Genomic DNA, 22,089 nt, shown 5'->3' with positions numbered 1-22,089 from the left:
ACCTCATATGTCATACAATAGTGCATACTGATTGTTCGTCATATCGAGATTGAGATCACCATAAGGATGATTTTGTGAATTTAAAAAGAGTCTCACATTTCTTATGTTACAGTGATCGAACTTACTAGCACTAGCAGCTCTATAATTCTTTCAAATTTTTAGGAAAGCCAGTATAACGTAACGTAGCTTTTCCAGATTGACTGTCCAGATATGCTTCGATGTGATGGGCAAGAGTGGATATTTATAGAGCTCTCAAGTACGGAAGCTCATAGATATCAATTTGTCTTTTTGCAAATAATTGAGCAGACGAATTTTATGAGAATCTGACATTACTACATAGGGCATAAGCCATTCAAGCTTCAGTATTACTATTTTAAACTTTTCCTAAGTCAGCACTTCATTAGCATTTGCAGCAGGATTAGCATCTTGAACAACTGCATTTAAATTATTTCTCGATCTCGTAAGTATGAGTTCATGTTTGACATTGACCACAATCTTTCGATAATCTTCAGCAAAATCTAAAATCATGCTGAGGGAAATCCAGATATTAAAGTAGCTACCTTCCCTTAGACTTAAAGTATGAGTTCCCTTTTAACCTGTGTTCTGACTCAGTACGTCTTGATCTGGACTGAGTGTTAATCAATTTTTCATGAGGGTTGTTGGACCCACATTTTTACACTTATCTATCTCAAAAGCGTTCATCTCATACCTCATTTCTTCAAATAGATAACAGATGGCGTTGTTCACCAGCTCACTATTCGTAGTTGCTGTATTTCCATCTGCTTTAACTAATTTTCCATAAATGTGTAAAGAGCTGTGAGATGGTATCAGACATAGGTCCTGATGTTGAATTGATACCCGGATTTCATCGCTGTTACCGTAAGTTGCGGATGCATATGGCTGATGAGTATGAATCTCATAGTGTGCTATAGATTCATCAAAGGTGACAGGAGACTGAATGCTTAGAATTTCTTCCATGTTTTACGCAACAAAACAAGAATATGCAAGTTAGTTTCTACCTCGGCCTTTTATTTCTAATCCTAAGCTTTTTAGAAACTAAATATTTTGACGTGTTAGTTGTTTTTTACGTGTTGACAGTTTGACTGTTCGTTGTCGACTGACTGCTGTAGCACATGTAAAACTATTTATATAGCTTTTAGAGTTGTATACAATCTCCATTATGATGAAGGTTATATATGTAACCTTACAGTTATGACTTCTCCACGAAAATTGACTCAATTATCGTCCTAATAGACAATGCGTAGTTGTATGTAGTCGATGATGCGTCAAACAATTGGCAAGTAGATAATTTTTAGTAGTACTTTGGTGACTTTATAACCTTGTGGTACAGCTAAAAAAAATTCCTGAATAGTATGAACTTTTTCTCCGTTTACATAGGCTCTAGTAGTGATATTACACTCAACTCTCAGCGCGTTCATTTTCAGAATAGCTACAGGTAAATCTGAGCTGTGGGTTGTGGTATCTTTAAGAATACGTTAAGTGAAACCTAAAAGAGAGCCTATAGAATCTTTCGGTCTAAAATCAATTGTATGACTACAAGTGATGACGCTACGAAGTATATTATTGTTAGGTTTGATATCGACAGTTACATTGTTGGACTGTAATACGTCCACAAAAAATGATTCGATATCTCGAATTTCGTAGCTGCCTGTTGGAAAAACGACCACGTGATCAGCCACGTAAAATTTTATTATTTCTTTTGCCAATACTTGGAATCGAATTAAATGTTAGGAGTTGTACTAAGCCAAGAACGTAGTTATGCTTTGATGATAACTCGATAAGTGGAAAATATTGTGCTTTTTATACAGAAGAAGTTCCAGACAAACTTAGTGCTAATGTTTCTACCATGAGTACTCAAAATCGAATGAATGATTTTGCGCTCTGATATTACCTTATATACTTTTTGAGAGAAATTTCAAGCATAAATGATCACAATTATGAGAATGATAATCTTGATATTTTACGTGGTTATACTTGGTATTGGCAACTTCCAAATTTATCATTAAATCCATAGGTGATTGTAGATCACCAAAACTGTAAAAATAGACAACATCATTACCACACTTTTGGAGTACTCCACAGTTCATTTTTATTTTTTTTTCCCACACCCATGAGGCAACTCAAAATACTTTGTACGTACAAATAATGAATAGTGATTATATTTCAGAATTAATAACATGATTTTGAATAAATTTATATTAATTTTACTTATCTCAATGTAAAATCTCGTAGTTTCTGGTGCTTTAACCTTTTTTTTTGTTGATTTTGTTTTCAAACATTTAAATAATTTAAATTCTGTCTGAGTATTTATATGAAATGATACTTACAATTATATAAATTTAAATAATATTTCATTGTGGAGTAATAGAAATCGTAAAAATAGCAACCTACAAGACGCTTACTTGTATCGGTTACCTAACAGAACCTCATTAAACCATAAAAAGACATAATTTACGTTGTCCTATCCTAACATTAAATTTATAATACAAAAAATATGTAAAAATGTTTACAATAAATCAAGACATTTTTCTACCTTATCTTGAAAGATTAATAGTCACATGACGGAACCCTTTTCATTTGTTGTGTGATTGGTTGAAACACATTGAGTGCACTGTTAGGTGACATTTTTTAAAGATCAATTATATTCATTAAAAAAAAATTAAAATAAAATAAATTTATCATGTAAATATAATCAAGAGTAACTTTGCCTGATTTGTTTGATGTCTAGAAAAATATTTAAAGAAAAAATTCTACTTGGTTGAAGTTAGGACGAAATAAAATTACTCGTAATTTTTAAATTTACTATTTATTTGTACTACGTTACACAATTTTTTATGAGAAAAAAATAATAAAAAATGATTATTTAATGATTTTTATGAAGATATGGCATTAAAACTACAATTTGACTTTGAAAAGATATTTGTGTAATTACTGGCAACATAAATGTTGCGAGGGTAAGATTCAGAGTATTTATGTATATGTTCAGAAAAAACCAAAAATAAGCTAAATTGTCTTCTCCTTTTGTAGTGTGATTAGCTTATTAAATAATAAAACTGAGTATAAGAGCAGTCACAGTAAGTCAGATCACGCTAAACTTGATTTACATAACTAGTAATGTTATATATCTAACTTGGAGAGCAAACCCATCGTTTGTTCAACTCAGCACAGAATAACTCGTCCAAGAACTTTTTTAACGAATAAGTCTAGACATATATTTATAAGTGAAAATGACATCAAAATCACATTTTAAGATTTTCCAACATGATTGTGTGATTCTAAGATAAGAATACATCATATCATGTATAATTATCATACAGTAAATGGTCTAGTAATACGATATACTACTTAAAATAATATTGTTGTATCACTAAAACATTAACTCATTACAATAAAAACTCTATTTATGTTTTGACGTTTTAATAAACCTTTACTACTGACCGTGCAAATATAAGGGTTATTAAAAAATATGATTCCACATTAGCAAACTTCGATCTTGAGACTTGGTAAATAATAAAACAAATTCTGTAACTAATGAGAATTGTATCATACACTAAATGAAAGTTGATATTGAAATATTTCCAGTACTTAATATTATCTTGTAATGTAATCTTTGACTACTATTTTTATTTTACTGAAATTATTTCCCCATGTACGATACACTTAAACAATTTAGTGGTTTTAGATCGTGTACTATTATATAAACAGTCTGATGTTTATAAACTTCGAATTAGCCCTACTTTATATTAAGAAGGTGGCAACGCATCGCGAATACTGTTTCAAATGTCTACAGAAAAGTTTTTATGAATATTTTAATCTTTTGTATTAACACCTTTTTACATTACGATATCTTTCCTGTAATAAGTTTTATTTTCTCTGATATACACTTAAGATATTATTTTTTAAATAAAAACATATTAATTATGTAAATTAAGTATGAGACTATTGACTGAACAGTTATTAAAATAACCGAGTATTTCAGAACAAACAACATTCGATATCCATCTCTTAGAAACTTTTAAAGTTTCTACTTCTGTTACTCAAATTTTGACTAATAATTAATAAAATTCTTTATTATCACAGTAAATATTAACTTATATTTTTAAAATTCAGAATAAAATTTATAGTAATGACGATTGAATACTTTTTTCTAACTGGAAAAGTTTAATGAAAATCCCCTTCTAAAAACAATAATTTTATTTAAAACAAGTTAGAAATTATACTTCTATAAAATTATACCGCAGATAATATAGTTATAAATACAAATATTCCTTTTATGAAATGATACTGTGTACTAAGGAGTTACAGTAGTATTGATGAAATGGGTATACCTACCTTGGTTGGGTGTGGTTTGAATAAATATTGTAATATCTTATAACTGAACAATTTCATAAAAAATACATTATGACACAATACAATATAAACAGTATGGAGGTTGGCCATTACAAGACTGCACTTTCATCGAATCTTCCGATGGTTTCAAAACAACTTCCTACTGCCTACGCTGATTACATCTGTAACGTCACGCTCACATCTATCACATACGATCCCACACTTTTTACTCGTTCATATTTAATACCTAAAATATAATTATATACAGAAAATTAAGAAAAACCATCCTGTAGTACCACTTTCTTCAATAGCGTAGAAGTACATACCAGTGAATGTCCCTTCAGGACGTTCATCACACATAGATTTTTTTGACAGATATTATTCAAGCATCAAAAGTATACTAAAAATACCATAAGAAATACCAAAAAAAAATTACAGATCGTTCAACAGTACCCTCTTTCACATGTTTAATTTTAAAAATTTTCATGAAAATTATGAAGATACGTGAAAAAATTGTGTAAACAATTATTTATTAATTTCAAAAGTAACAAATTAATAATAAGTAAATAAATGTTTATTAACACATATGAAAGCTACTCTGGTAATATATACTAATTTCCAAATTTTTGAAAAAAACCTGTACCAAAAAAATATATTTCATTAAATAAATTATTTATTTATTTAATGTATAATTAAACGGAGAATTAATACATGTTAAATGAAAATTTACATTAAAAATATCGAATTTCTTATGTCGGGCCTGATCGTTGATTTACTCTGTGGAGCAGAACGCGGCTATAGAAGTATAACTTGAAAAATATGTTTCTGCATTATGTAAATCTCTTCAGTTTTTACCAACTACTTCTAGGGTATTTCAGGGCTGACTATGCCCACTGCACTAAATAATTGTGCACATTTTTGTTGTGTAAAAATTTTTGTACACAAAACATTTTGCAGAAGCTAATGAATAAAGACCACAAAATGTTTTATTATTATTTTTGTGTGCACAAAATTTTTGCATAAATCAGCATACCTGTGTATATCATATTTGAATTAGACATTGTCTGTGAACAAAACTTCACTAATTTAGGTACAAATACTGAGTACAAAAAAATGTTAGTAAAACACTTTGTAATCGTTATTTAATAGCCTGTGCATGATACTTTGTGTACAAAATTTTGTACATAGTAAAATTATTATACGTAATCCTTGTATGCATTGGACACAGTCTGCTTCTTTCAGATACAAAATAATCTAATCAACTCTTTCATTTTTGTATCTGTTTCAGATTCTCATAATGTGATTCCTATACTGTTCAAGTCTTAGAAAAGTCTCAAGGCCCTATGACTTGTCATATCTTGTGGAAGAAATACTGCTGATATGCCAAATAGTAACAATAATATTAATATCTTCTAAATTATTGTTGTTCTGATAAGATAAAGTTACTTTTACGGTGCTTACTTGGACTAAATGATAAAAGCCTTTTAGTCAGGGTCACCTGATTAAAGTTATTTATGCATGATGATTCTACGGTCAGCAAAGTTATCAGAGATGAAGTATTGTAGCTAAAAGATAGGACTTTATATTAAAATATTTGCGTATGCTGTTATTTGTTAAATTTTTTAAAGAGTACCTGTATTCCTCTAGAGAACTGGAGCACAGGTTTTACGTACGTACACATACAAGTACTCTAAGAATTGGTTGCTGAAGTTCAAAATTTAGTAATCTGCAGTAAAAGTCTCACAGCTATTGATCACTGGAAATAAAATGTTTAACATTTGAAGTTTGTATTTTTTATTTACATGCAGGTCAGAATAGCAACTGACTTGACGGGTAAGTTCATATTTCCGCAGAAGATGCTTAAAGATCTCTTCAGGGATCTGTCAAGACAAAGAACAGTGAAACACTTTTTTTAAGTTGATTTAGTTGCTAAAAAAAACTTTGATAACATTTACATTTATTTAAGGCTTTACCAGAACATCACCATGGCAGCTCACCTAATAACCGTCACATTCTAATAAATTTTTTACTTGTACCAAAAATTAACTTAAAATTAAGATATGGACTTTATACATGTTTATCAATACTGTATTAATAATATGTCAGCCAAAGGATCGATAAATAGTCATTTGCATGATTAAATTCATGAATATAGCTACGTTTGTTTTCTGCTCAATTTCAAGCAATGATAGTGAATCTAACATAAAAAGAGAGGGAGAGAATACGAGGGCGGTCAATCTTTCTCTTTTGTACGCTCGAGCAGTCTAGGCCCTTATCTAACCTAACCTATGCATACATTCTCGTGAATAGTCAGAACCACTTGAATACATTTGGAGTAGAATACTTGCTTATTTTACTACCAAAAATTTTTAGAATCATCAGTCTCCCCAAGAATTAGCTTGAACAAACCTACTGAGATCTTGTATAATTATAAGATATATAATAAGTAGACTGCTCCATTTGAAGCAATGGTCGTGAATCTCACGTAAAAAGAGAGAGATGTCGAGAACAGTCAATCCGTCACTCTTGTACACTTGCGGAGTATGGATTCGTAAGAAAACTGCATGAATACATTTGCTCTGCTCGGCCGTTCCCTGTGTAGTGAAAGGTTTAAAATATCGAAAATGTTTTTATACGAAATTAGATGGGTGATACTTTAGAAATAGAGAATATTGTATGGAAACAAATTCTGGTAATACTGAATAAGCTCAAAGTATTTTATGGCCTTGTTAAATTTCTAAGTAAAAAAACATGCAACTCATTTGATTCTGTCTCTCTTTATTATAGTACTCTAATAAACTTATAATACTATGTATTTCTTATTTCAATTGTTTCTACTTGATGATTCTACTTATAACACCATAAATATTGCGTATTTAAAAACATTAAGCAAATAATATTACAAATCTTTTTTTTAAATCTATGCTACTGTTTGTAACGCTAAAAATATTACGCGTTAGGCCTTCTCTTTCCTCCTTACAATTCAAACAGAAAATAAGTATTTTTGAAGGTTTAAAAATAAAATAACGATATTTACCCTTGTTTAATTAATTGTCTCTTTTCAAATTGTCAAACGATTAAAAATTTTTCTCCTGTTGCTTACAAATAAATTTGTATAAATTTTGATTAATCATGGATTCATAAATTTCACGTTAAATGTGTTTTTGCTGTTAGAATAAGACAATATTGAAAGTGCATTCTTAGAACTACTGTCTTAAGTTAAAAATTGCTTGAAGTTAATTTTATTATTCGGGACAAAGCTTTAATAATCCCAAAAAAGCCTTGAAAATAGTTGATCAAACTTGACGCAATTTATGCGACACTAGTAAACTTTTTTTAAACTAACAAATTGTTTGAAGTCGTGATTTTCAACGAATTCTTTCTTACCGTCATTAAAAAGGTAGCAGAAGTAAAACAATATCCAAAACAATAAAATTTCCCCATTTATGGTCATCATTGGAAATATTTAAATTGAATCATAATTTTCGTTTAAATGATGCTATGTATCCTGACCTTCTTGACCTTAAAAAAACTTTGGAGGTATCATTTTATTTTGAAAACTTTTAATTCGCTTCGAGACTGCTTCAAGTTCGTCAACATCTTCATTATGGCAAAACTGGTGCAAAATTTCGTGAAAGTTCAAATAAATACAATGTAATTTAACATTAAACTGGAGGTGGTTAAACAAATGACAACTTAGCTGACTAAATGATAATACATATACTTACTACTTAAACTGATTTTACTACGCAAATTAAGACCTTATATATTGGCCAGTAAACAATAAACTTACTGTACTGCGGTTTATATATTACACATTATTTGGGATCGTTAGAAAACAAACTTGAGTTAGCGGGACATTGATGATATTGACATTTGAAAAATTAAAATTTTTTCCCAAACAGCTCCAGGAGACACTAACAAGAGTACAGTATCAAATTAAAAAAAAAAAAAAAACAAGAATAAGTAAAAAAAATGTATTTTGTTTATAAATTATTTTTTCCCCAAGAGTAGGACGAATAGAAACAAAATGTGCAAAGTTATCATTGAAGTTCAACAAAATTATAAAAGATACAGTGTTTAATGCATTAAAATATTTTTGTTGTAGAAAATCGTTTGCTTTACTATTATGTCTTTATTAGTTAATCATTAGCAGTTTGTTATTTTTTTTATTTTTAAATATAAAATTTAACTTTACACTTCTGCTGCCTGAAAATTTTTTTATCAACAATTTAATTTGTTGAGTTTAGTCTATTTAGTATATTCAAATAACTTAAAAGTATCAAAGGACTTAAGTAGATAAAAAATCGAGGAATAATTAAATCACAGACCATCCATTAATTCCAATGTGAAGTCCAAGTTGGAGCATACTATAAGCATCTTCGGTGTTACCGTCAAAAGAATGAACGACGCCAGCCGTGAGACTGTCCTTGTGTTCTCTGAGGATGTGGACAAAATCGTTGGCAGCATTCCGACAGTGTAAAAACATAGGTAGCTTCAAGATCGAACAAAGTGATAACTGCATTTCAAAATATTTTTTTTGAGTCTCCTTAGGACAAAATTGAAGTCTATCATAGTCAAGGCCCATCTCGCCGATTGCGATGATTTTACTTTTGTTATTATTGGCAAGGTCACATAGAGCTTCAAGGTATGCCTTTGGATCACCAGACTCTTCAATTTCATTGCATCTCGTAGGATGACAGCCCACCGTTGAAAACAGCCGATCTGTTAATTAAATTAAAGGTTCATTTACATAATATATATCACACATATACTTGATCATATATAAATGCATGCAATTGAGACCTAAAAACCAGCACGAGAGCTACTTAACAGCCCAAAAACAAGCTCTAGAAGTAGAAAACAGCTACTAAAGCTTATCTTAAAAAAATATAAAGTGTATTAATTTTACCAAATATTATGCGTGTATTATAAAGCATATTTTAAGAAACTTAAACTTAACATACAATACAATACGCAGCTGATGAAAACTAACAAAACTAGCAAGTTATATGGACCAAATTAATTTGCTTATTTTTGAAACAAGTTAGAATCAGTCAACTAGGTAGTATCCATGTTTGCTGTCAAACAAAATAGCAACGTTGAGCTGGTTACGCTTAAAGATACGGATGCTCAACTCTAATATTACGCTCAAGTTAGTCTCTGATCACCAGATTATAGATACATTCTACATCCATAAGAAATACACTAAAAGATATTATAGACATCATTTTCGAACTCTTACGTTAAAGTCGTTTAGGATTTATATATTTACTAGCAGCCCCCCGTCTCGGCTTCGCCCGAGGCTTACTAAACAGAACACCGTAGTGTGTTGACATGTAATGAGAAACGTTTTCAGTCAGAAATTTTACGTTTATTTCTGGCACTTCTTAGAACAAAAATCTTCTTACTAAAAACATATTTGTTCGCAATCCATACAGTTTATTTTTCTGTAAAAATTAAAAAAACATACAATTATGCTGAAAAGTACTGTGCGTTCCTTATACCATAAAATAATCGTTGGCCGTAAGGAGCGGTTGATTTGCAGTTTCTCCTGTGTAATTTACGAAAAGATCCATTTTTTCAAGATGTTAGGATTTTAAACTCCCAAAAACTTATTAAAAAAATTTTTTTTTCTCTTATCTCACAACTTTATTAATAGAGCAACAAAGTCCTGGAGCTTAATCTCTACAGTTTTTATTGCTACAAAAGTACAAATATATTTTCTTCTTATTTAAAAACCTGAAATTAGATTTTTAAAGATTTAAGAGATTACTGTGAGGATAAAATGAAAAGCTGATCTCTCACGTAATGGATTCTTTATTTGTCGATTTTGAGGCTGATGTTCCGATCTCGATAAATTTTCTGCGTCAGTTTCTTGAGGCCTAAAATTGTATTCATTAGATACATTTAAAGTTTTCCTTCCACTTCACCCTTTTGCGACTTTTTTGATCCTTAAAGGCTATTTTCTGTCCCTTTGATGCGTTTTTTTTTTGCAGACTCAGTTGTTTTGATGATCTAAGGTGGAGGGATTAGTTCAGATTGGTTCGTGATGCTTGCCCGTTGGAGACTCTCGTTGGCTAAAGTTTTTTTTCTTCATAGCTTTTAGGTTCGCCCAGCACAGACCTAGGAGAGGATCGGTAATTCCTGATTAAATGCTTAGAGTCGAGAGGGTAATATAGGGTCATTGGTTACCGGGGTTCCCAGCCTTGCGACAAACAACTCTGCTCGTGACGTTTGCCAGTTAATGACTGACTTAGTTTAATAGTGGCCGGCTTTACATAGCCTTTGAGTTGACGAATAGTCTCCAGAAATTGTCGTAAAAAAAGTATTTGTTGGCAAGGGAATTTAAACTTAGGTGGCCCTTAAAAGGACCGATGAGATAAATGGTTAAGTAGGGAACATGAATGCTTACATTGGCCCTGAAAAGGGCCAGTGGTAAAATTTCCAGTCATTCCTTATTATTATTCTTGATGATGGAAATCCAGCAGTGGTTAGCTTGACTCTCACCCTTGGAGTCTCTGTGGACGGAGACCGTACATGAGGGGTGTACACCGCTGATCAAAAAATATTTCGTCTTCGGGTTGTTCCCCAGATCACCAATCGCTCATCGTTAGTCGGGAAAATGTGGGGATGCCGTTGGGGACACGACCATTGAGAAGGAAGCCGTTATGGCTGCCCATGCCCTCAGGGCTGTTTTCCCTGGCTTACATTTGTAGTATAAAATTCTCTGACGGCACCAGGCCAGGTTGTGGTACAGCCATATAACTCAGAAGGGTTAGAGCAGGATATGCTCTGGCTAGACACGTGTCCAGATATTCCGCCGGAGACGTCATCAGTTATACTATGTTTTTTAGTGGCACCCGTCAATCCTGGAGGTTCAGGGCGATAGTAGGCCTACATTACTTACTCATATGAGAAGAGTGACATCGGTGACCGGGATACCCAGCTGCACGAAGATCATCTACATTCTTAATGCAGCTCGATGAACTGCCAGTAGACGATTGCATGAATTCCCGCGACGCTCCGGCCTGTTATGACCACACTTATTCAATTGCGTTGCAGGTAGCTTCGATTTCATGCCGACGCCACCTAGCGGATCTTACTGAACTAAAGTTTAAAGCTGGCGTATTTTTGCAAAACTTTGAGCTTATTTATTGCTATTTTTATTAAATTTTTTAAGATAAAAACCATCCTAAAACCATCTAGGAAGTGTCATGAATCAGTGTGCAAAATTTCAGCAAAATCGGTTCAGTAGTTTTCGCGGTTAGCGATTACAACGGTTTTAGCCACTTTGCTTTATATATTAGTAAGATAACTATGTAACACTATGAATTAACTTAACAACTACCAAGAAAAAAAGTAACATTTATTTTTTACACATTAAAAAATAAATCACGCTTGAAATTCAGATGAATCAATGAGAAAAACGTGGAGAATAACGAAAAATCGTTTAGTACAACTTCAAAATCTCATTTGGTACTGTAATTTTCAAATTTTCTACAAGTTCTTAATTATTTTTTCGAAGATTACGCTTAATAGATTGTTAAAATTCCGAAAATATTCGTAAATTTTTCGCTTTTAGAAAATACCAGTTTATTTGCAAAAACCTAAATTTTGGAAGGGTTCAGTCATCGTCGTGCTAAAATTAATAATAACAGCAGCTAGAATCTCATCTTTAAAATCATTATTAAGATTTTAGTATCGTCATACAAAAAAATTGAAATTTTCGCACATAGAAATACTATACTTGATATTGCCGTAGACCGAAACCACACTTCAGTAGTAGTCACTGGAAATAGTCTATGACAATATTCGTACCTTACTGGCTTGTAAGGAATTCGTGTTTACTTATCACACAAATGTATGTTGTTAATTCCACAGAATTTCTGTTTTTGTATATTTGTTTCTGTTTATCACTACACTTAGTCTGTTTCTCCGTAAAACTATCTAGGACTGTTGCTTGTATATTTTAAATTGACTACACAGATTGGAAGCACTCAGAGAAAAAAATTTTAAAAATTTACTAAAAAATCCTTACAAATAGCCTATTATTATGTAAGGTAGCATACACTAAGACGTTTGACGATTTTTCTTAAAATATGCAGCATTGCGGACAGTATAAAGTGCTAATTATTTAAGCCCAAGAATAATAATTGTCAAAATGGATGCATTCATGCGGGAAGTCTTATCTAATTGGAGCCTGAAAAAATTTATAGATAAATTTGAGAGTAAGTATGCAAAAAAAATTAACCTAACCTTTTAGTTTAAAATAAACATCACAGAGGCTGGTATGGATAAAGAAATGTTTCTTGAAATTGATGATGAAATGGTAGAAAAATTGTTTGATATAAGTGTATGTGGTTTAAAAAAAAAGTTTTTCAACTGTTTAAGCCTTTTTAAGAATGCCAGTAGTGCATACTCACCAAATATTACATTAAATTCTTTTTCTCGTCAAATCAAAAATGAATTGTCAAATCATTAATTGAGTCAGTTCACTGCAGTAGATTGTGGTCAGCACTACTAAAAAAATTGTGGTAGAAACTACCACAGCAGTATCGCCAGTTTGACTATTATCGTTTTACTATAATCTGTGTAGTTGCATCAGCGATATCTCATAGCAGACGCTACTGTAATATTTTCTCAGTGTATAGCAATGCATGCGTACGCCCTCGCTGGCCTGGGCCCAAAAAGTAGGGCAATAGTAAGGAGAGATCAGCTAGAAATGCGAGAGTGAAAGGATCAGGCCTACGAGACTGGAAGACACGCGCAGCTTCCCTCGGATACAAGTAGTGTTAATAAAGTATAAGCTATCTACAAGTCACACTATTATTTATTCCCACTCTGAGAAACCCACGTAACAGCTGGTGCTAGAAGTGAGGTACAGACAAAATTTTTTTACGTTTTGTCTCGTGTGCAGAGTAAGAAGAACAAATACTTGATTTCGGTAAACAAAAAAAAACTTTTTTCAATAAGTGCATACAAAAATAACAAAAAAAAAAAAAAAAAAAAAAAAAAAAATAAGGAAATATCGCTCATCGCAAAGTGAAAAAAAGTGTAAAAAGTGCCAGATGCCAAATTCAGTGCTTCAACTGCCACATTAGAAGAAATCTAGAGGAAGCGTTAAAAGACAAGAAAAATTATCTGGAAAAAATAATCTTCAATACTGCAAGGAGACCAGACGAGAAAATAATTGTAAAACAAGCTAGTAGACCAATATATCGGGACGCGAGAGACAGCTGCTGTTTACTTAACTCAAGGAAATACGGGAAAGCGTGGACGATCAACACAATCACAATTACGGACACGGGATTCTAGGGATGTAGATCAGCCCAGCTTTATTAATTATCTTGGCAGGGACGACTTGGTAAGTACAAACTAAAGAATATAAAATATCTATTTTATTCCTACCTACTCATCCCCAGGAAAAATTGAAGGAAGAGGCACTTCCTTAATTAGTTAAGAGAAAAGAACCTTGTATTTTATAAAATTTACAGATTGAATTTTTATCTTTACCATTCTATAAATCACTCATAGTTATAAAGCACCAAAAATGCACAGTCTAATATAACTCCATAAATGATAAACGCAATTTACAAAAAAAAAAAAAAAAAAGATAACAATAATACAAACTAAGTAATAAGCGTAAAATTTTACGTCGATCCTACATGATACAGATACTTAAACTAACTCAGATATTAAAAAAAAAAACTGAGTCCGCTCGAAAGTAGAGAAGGAGTGAAACTTGACAAAAAAAGACCATTTATTTTTTTCTCACAACCTAAGCTTTACGTAATATTTAATATAAGCACCTATTTTATTAACAACATAATGAAAGAATTTTATGTAAATGGAGCACAGAACGAAGAACCGCAAGAGCAATAGAGCCAAATAAATTTGGAAAAAAATCACACAGAACAATACTACAGAAAATAATACAAATAACGCTAGAGTACGATCCCGAGTCGTTATGTAAATAGGAGAATGCGGACAAAAAACAAAAACTTTTTATGATGAAAATGCTAAGAAAATCAACATTAAGTATGTAACGCGGGAAATCATCCCATAGGCAAGACATAAGCTATAACGAAGCAGATGCGCCACCCCAAACAGAAACACACAGACCTTTCCCGCTTGGGAAATTCATTATCCTCACCAAGCACGCAAGCAAAACAATAAACATGAATCGAAACTTCTTTAATCAGTTTAATGACAAAGTGCAAACCGGACATCACGCAAATCTGTACGATATATTAAGAGAATCAGCTACACTGGTTATGCAACAATACATAAATAAACTCCGACACTTACTTAATTAAGACACCCATTTTAACAACAAACTCGTAAAAAAGCTACACTGCGTCAAACACAAATGCGAATCCTAGTAGCTCAAGGGGATAAAATAATTGGGAGTGATAGGGTTATTTGCGATACAAATTATAGCAATAACAATTATAGACAAAATACTATGGCTCTGCTTCACTCTTCAGAAGAACTTGAGTCAGGCTGGGCAAATAAGAATTATTCAAACGTCTAAGATAAAAGTATATTACCCCCATATTACACGAACAATTTTAATTATGAACGTCCAATGCAAAACACATTATCATTAATAAATTACTTAGCAATAAACGTACCAATATTTGATGGCAGTCCCGTTCAGTTACCTCTTTTTGAAAAAATGGTCAGGATGGTATCATGGACAGTGGGCCCCTTGTATGACAAATTTTTTATAAGTTCACTAGCAAATAAATTAAAAGAAAAGGCAGCCAAACGTATACCATGTCTAGCGCAGTTCTCGTTTGTAGACGAATTTTTAGTAGAACTGAAAAATAGATATAGCAGCATCAGTGGTGTCGATACATTATTGGTGAGATTAAAAGTAGTCAAACAATACAGAGGCAAACTAGTAGAAGAATACAGTAGTCGCGTCCAAAAATTATACGATAGAATAATATCTTAATACGACTCGGACATAACACTGCCGCTTAGGCAACGATAAGTATTGAAAGAGAGTGCTGAAAAAGAAGCCATAAAACAATACACATACGGGATACAATCGCTACAGTGTAGTATTTGGATTAAGGCATGTTACACTATAACTACAGTGTAACATACCTTAATCCAAAAACATTGGGCGAAGCTATTGTAGCTGCTTTAAAAATAGAAAGCGATTCAAGCCTACGCAAAATAATGCCAGCGCGAATCAAGGCTCAAGTATACCTAGCTAGAACACAGGCAAAAGATACAAATGACCATGAGTGGATAATCCAAACTACAATAACGATTATAAAAGAAACTCTTATAATAATGGGGATTACAACAGATATAATAACTACAACAGAAATGCTGGTTATTCAGGAAGTAACAACAATGGTTACAACAACTCGAATGGTAACTACAATAATTATAGTAATAACTATAATTATAATAGAAATTATAACAGGGGTTATAATTGTCATGACAGAGGACCTCCAAATAAATCAGATAATACACCTGAGGAAGGTAAAAGTAATTATGTTACAGAGCATTTAAACTCTCAGGATACTTATGTTCCCCAAGCGCTAAGCCGGCCCCAAGAATAGAAAGAGAGATAGAGCGTAAAAATGAGAGAGAGGCAGCCGAAGGAGAGGAGCCCACGAAGACAAATAAAACAGTCATTGGAGGTAAATCTACCGAATAATCATACAAGAATAAGCACACGGAGAGGAAAAAAACTAAAGTACCGATAGAAACAGACCCAGAGCAAGCTCCTCAAATAGCTGAAAATGAACAGAAAGGATAAGTATACGAATAAGAACATATGACTAGTAGCCCTTTAGTTGACAAAAATAGCATTAACGAAAATACGAATCTACCTATTCACAGGATAAACATGTCGAATACAGGAAGCACACCGTCATTAGTAATACGAGTTAAGTAGCAACGAGCTGAATATGAGTAGTGAAAAATTTTACGAGGACAGTGGTGCCTAAATTACAATTATTAAAAAAAGCTGTCTTAATACAGAAACGCGTATAGAGAGTGGAGAAAAAGTCTAAATAACTGGCGTCATGCACAGAGCATTCTGCATGTTAGGAACGATTAACATACCTCTTAATGGTATCATAATTACTCTGCACGTAGTCCCAGCCGACTTCAAGATCGAGATAAAGAGCATCATTGACTGGGACACTCATGAGTTATATAATGGCCTCATAAGCGCCAAAAAAAATTGTTTAGAATTGAAACGCATCAAAATCCTGCTATTAAAACCAAAATATTTTAAAACTTCCCCCAAGTCAAGGAAAATAATATTTGCACGCGTAAAAGATGAAAGCAACCACGCACAAGTCAGCTGGGTCCCTCTACAAAACGTAGAAGAGGGAATTCTCTTTGGCAATTTTATAGGTGAAAATAAAAATTCTAAAATACATGCGGAAATTACAAATCTAACAGATAAACGAATTGACATACCAATACCAGAGGTAGATGTTTTTGAATGTGAAATGAAACAAGAGTCGGAACCATTTAGCATCGCTGGGGATAATGCTAAAGGTTTGAACGAAGCCATGACCGGGATTTTAAATATTGAAAATTCAGATGAAAACATAGAAGATAATGAAGTTATAAAAGAAAAAAGTGTCATAAGCTGCAAAAGTAATTACAATATAAATAATGACATTAAACATTCTGGAGACAATAAGAAAACGGATAAAGTGGCACGAGTAAACAAAATAATGGAAATCGTCGATACATCCGGCTGCAACACGGAAGAACTAGACCACATTCGAAATCTCATAGACTACAATCTTTTTGTATTTAGCATCGACAGCGAGCCACTAAATGCTACAAACATACTTAAGCAGAGAATAACGACGTCAATAGAAAAACCAATTGTTACAGAGTACGCTAATAATGTGGATAGTCCCAAAAAACGTGAGAGCAAACAAAGAAACACGCTGGAGGGTCGTAACAGACTTATTATTAATCGAGACCTGTTATTAATCGAGATAACAGTTGATATGTGCTATCCGTTGCCATTCCAGAATGAAATTTCAGAAAACTTGGCAGCTGCAAAATATACAACCATGGTAGATTTAAAAAGTGGGTTTTTAAAGTGGAAATTAATAAGGAGGATGCTAATAAAACAGCGTTCTCAGGCTCAAATGGACACTACCAATGCAAGCGAATGCCGATGGGATGCATAGACTCTCCAAGCATTAAAATTACTAATCAACGACGACGATAAATCAAAATTACCAAATAAGAGTCCGAGATCTACGTCGAATAGTGGAAGTTTTCTTGATAAAAGTGGTGCTGAATCATCGACGTCACCGAATAATAGAAAAAAATTTAAAAAAAGTTGTGTCTTCGTCGATTCAAGTACAAAGATGGCGTCGATTGAGCGGAAAAGTATCCAAGGCGAAGAAACAGAAGTAAAACTCAAGGAGGAGGAAAAAAATAGTGCTCTCGACGCTTTAATCGACTTGCTACCGTTTGAGATGCATGTACCTGGATACAAATTTTGCGGTCCTGGAACGAAGCTATCGAAGCGTATTGAGCACGGTAATGTAGGTATAAATCCCTTGGACGAATCATGTCGTCAGCACGATCTTGCCTACGCTACGGAGAAGAAGGGTCAACGTGTAAAAGCCGATTGGGCGTTGGCTGAATTTGCTTTTTCGCGTATGCTTACCGGAGAAACGCCGCCAGATGAGCGAACAGTAGCTTTATTGACAGCATGCTGCATGTTAGCAAGATTACATTTGAGAAGTTTTTTTCGCGCATCAAGAGAGCCATTGTTCCTAAGTCTAAAAAGAAGAAAAAAAAGAATAATGCATAAGACATTGCAAAAACTTTACTACAAAGCAGCGCGACCAACTGCATACGCTGGTGGTAACAAACTTGTAAGTGCTGTAAAAAATAAATTTTTGCGATCGAACGTTACTAGTTGGCTAGAGAGTCAAGATAACTACAATTTACATAGGCCTATAAGAAATCGCTTTCCCAGAAGAAGCTATAACGTGCGTGACTTTGACGACGTGTGGGAAGCTGATTTAATGGACTTGAGAATCTTAAAAACTTACAATGATGGCTACGCTTATGTTTTTTTTGTCATCGATGTCGTCAGCAAATACGCTTGGGCGGTACCTATCGAGGATAAAACATCGAAAAAGGTCGCCAAAGCATTTCAACGTATTTTATCAAGAAGCGACGATCGTACACCTATGTGTCTCCAAACGGATAAAGGTAAAGAACTTGTAAGTCGTGAAATGCAATCTGTTTCACGAGAAAATGAAATTAAATACAAGGTAGCACGTAGCCCACAGACAAAGGCTGCAATAGCCGAACGTTTTACAAGAACTATTAAAGAACGAATGTGGCGATACTTTACACACGCAAACAATCGACGCTTCGTAGACATTCTTCCAAGTATAATAGAATCATACAACCGCACGAAGCATTCGTCAACAAAGATGGCGCCAGCTGACGTGACTTTGCAGAATGTTGCACGAGCACGAGAAAACATAAAGCAACGATATGATAGACATATTTATAAAAATCCAAAGTACAACGTTGGAGATTTAGTTCGTATCAGTAAGACGAGAAGTGTCTTTGCCAAAGGTTACGAAAGCGGTTGGACTTAAGAGTTGTTTAGAATTGTACGTATTTCTTGCACGCAACCATCTCCAGTTCATTTTCTCAGAGATTTAGCTGACGAAGACATTGACGGTTCCTTTTACGAGGAAGAGTTAAGCAGAGTACGAAAGGAATTAAGCGAGAGCTTCTTCGAAGTTGACAAGATATTGAAAAGTCGAGGTAAAGGACGTTCTAAAGAACTTTTCGTCAGCTGGAAGGGATATCCTGAAAAATTTAATTCCTGGGTGAAAGGTAATTATTTAAAAGATTTAAAATAAAGGACGACTTTCGCGTTGTGTTGCCTAGCAACAGTAGCATGCAGTATTATCCTAGTAATACTACTTCGCACTACGTGACAAGATTACCTCAGCAAATTAGTTTGCAAGGTCAAAGGAGTGTTGGTATGACAGAAATTCAATTACCATTGACGTTTCAACATGCGATAAAAAATAACGAAAGAAAAATTGCCCTACAATATATGCCACGACTACACAATAATGTACACACAGAAAGTCCTGTGATTCATATAGATAATTACATACGACCCGGTCTATACACAAATATCGAAGAAATGATACAAGAAATCAATAGTTTCGATACCACACGAGATCACGTGGTTTTCAGTTTGGAAAGGGGTGGTTACGTGGTGGCTAAGTTAGTCTGTACCGAAACAGTGCGCAGTGAATACATGTTTCGCTATTTAATATTGTCCGAAAAATTACGTAAAATCTTAGGCTTTGAAAGTACAACGAGTCTTTTCTTGGAAAATAATGAAATTCGATCCATTAATCCAGCAAATCTCGCCAATGCTTTGCCGTCAATGCTCATGATTTACAGCGACCTCTGTGAACCATACATTGTAGGAGACGTTCAATCGCGTTTGTTGCGGACGGTGTCGTTGGATCTTCAAGGTTACGCGAACGGCACCGACTCAAACAACTATCGAGGGATGGCACTAGGTTCAATACAAGCCGATATCATCGCTCACGGATGATTCACCGATCGAATTTGTCGTACCAGGTAATGGTGACGAATACATCGATCTCGCGCACACGATGCTCAGTCTTCGTGTCAAGTTGGCCGTCAATGAAGATGAAGAATTAAATACTGACGTAGCATCTAAAATCTCAAAGACGGGACCAATCCACAATTTTATGCATTCGTTGTTCAATCAAGTCGATGTGTTTTTCAATCAGAAACCTGTATCGCCTCCTAACAACGCGTACGCTTTCAGAGCGTATTTGGAAACTTTATTGAATTACGATCCTGCGGTAAAATCATCCCATTTAACGAGTGCATTATGGTACGACGATACGGCGACAAAGATGGACGATTTGTAGGATGCCAACGCGGGTCTCGTCAAGCAACATACACTACTACCAGCAAAGAAATCGATTGACCTGATTGGTCATCTTCATTGCGATGTATGCAATCAGGAAAAATTACTCATCAATGGCGTCGAGGTGAGAATGCGATTAGTAAGATCTCACGATGCATTTTGTCTCATAGACACTTTAAACTTGGTTTCCGTTCGTATCAAAGAAGCAAATCTTTTAGTGAGACACGTTAAAATAAGCCCATCTGTTTTATTAGCTCATACCAAAGCTCTGTCAAAGAGTACAGCAAAATATCCGCTCACGCGTGTCGAAGTAAAAGCTGTGACGATGCATAGTGGTATTCATGGCGAAACTTTAGATAATATTATTTTGGGTCAGTTACCTAAGCGGATAATCGTCGGTTTCGTGAAAAATCAAGCTTATAATGGCGATCGTACTATGAATCCGTTTAATTTTCATCATTTCAATATAAATTTTCTTTGTTTGTACATTGACGGTGTTCAAGTTCCTTCTAAACCATTACAGCCAGACTTTAAAACGAATAATTTATACATAGATGCTTATGATACCTTGTTTTCGGGCACGGGCGTTCACTTTCTCAATGAAGGAAACCACATTGATCACGAATCTTATCCCAACGGTTACTGTTTTTTTGCTTTTGATTTAACACCGGATTTATCGGCCAACGAATGTTCTCATTGGAACCTAATTAAACACGACAGTGTTAGATTGGACGTTCAGTTTGCCGACGCTCTAACTTTAACTGTTAATTGTATAGTGTATACCGAGTACGAGAATATTCTCGAAATTGATGCGTCACGTCAAATCATGGTCGACTTTAGCGGTTAGATGGCACCACTCACTACATATATTATACTTACACTCACTACTTGGACACGCCAATCGTCTCTCGGGTTAGTTGCTGCTGGTACGCTCAATCATCCATAAATCGCAATGGAGCTCGTAGTCGACATTCAGTATTTCAAGGTGAAGAAAGACGTAATGGTGCCGAAAGAAGTTGCTATCGTTGCTTTGAACAATGACTTTTCCGTACATTGGGTGGTAACACCTCCCTGTCGTTTGCAAAAATTGAGTAAGGAGGCGCAACGACAAAATATTTGGTTGTCCAGACGTTATCATGGCCTTGATTTCTTTGAGAGTGAAGTACCTTTAAAAGCAATTTTCAAAATTTTGAATGATATTGGAAGAAGTGCGAGAAAAATTTACGTCAAAGGTTGCGAAAAGTGGTACGATTTACATAAAATAGCTCTTTGTCAAGTAATAAATTTAGAATACGAAATTGACTGTCCGCCTTTAAAAGATTTATCATCGGTTGTGTATTGTATGCATCACGCATTAAGACCAAATCATCAAAAATATCGGTGTGTCTTCAATAACGCTCATAAACTGAAATCTTGGCTCTGTGAACGTAATGGACAGCCTACAGATACTGCAGATTCTGTTGCAAATGACAACGCATACCACCGGTGTGTTCCCAGCCGATCAGATCCCACGGGTGTGGACGAAACCGACAGCACTCGTCGTTAACACTGACGATCACACAAAACCAGGTATGCATTGGGTTGCTATATACGTTGATGCACATTCCAATGGTTAATATTTCGATAGCTATGGTATTCAACCTTATGTACCGCAGCACATTAATCGATTTCGTAAAAAGTGTAAGAAACTGCGTTGGAATGTCAAACAGTTACAAAGCATATCTTCAAACGTATGTGATCAGTTTTGTTTGATGTTTTTGTTTTACATGAGTAACGGT

General features: G+C 34.0%; 1 protein-coding gene across 1 annotated transcript in view; it reads right to left on the bottom strand.

The window, feature by feature from the left end:
• LOC106645032 (deoxyribonuclease TATDN1) overlaps positions 1-22,089 on the bottom strand; it is a 154,228-nt gene that overhangs the window by 24,516 nt on the left and 107,623 nt on the right. The window contains exon 3 of the mRNA XM_089593852.1: positions 8,682-9,075. Within this exon, the coding sequence (XP_089449978.1) occupies positions 8,682-9,075 (394 nt within the window). The remainder of the gene's footprint in view (positions 1-8,681; positions 9,076-22,089) is intronic.

Source organism: Copidosoma floridanum, unplaced genomic scaffold (assembly GCF_036245765.1).
Source record: "Copidosoma floridanum isolate Cflo_tuat_1 unplaced genomic scaffold, Cflo_Japanese_pri ptg000020l, whole genome shotgun sequence".
Lineage (NCBI taxonomy): Eukaryota > Metazoa > Arthropoda > Insecta > Hymenoptera > Encyrtidae > Copidosoma > Copidosoma floridanum.
The sequence above is the reverse complement of the archived record's forward strand: the minus strand, read 5'-3'. Positions and strand labels throughout refer to the sequence as shown.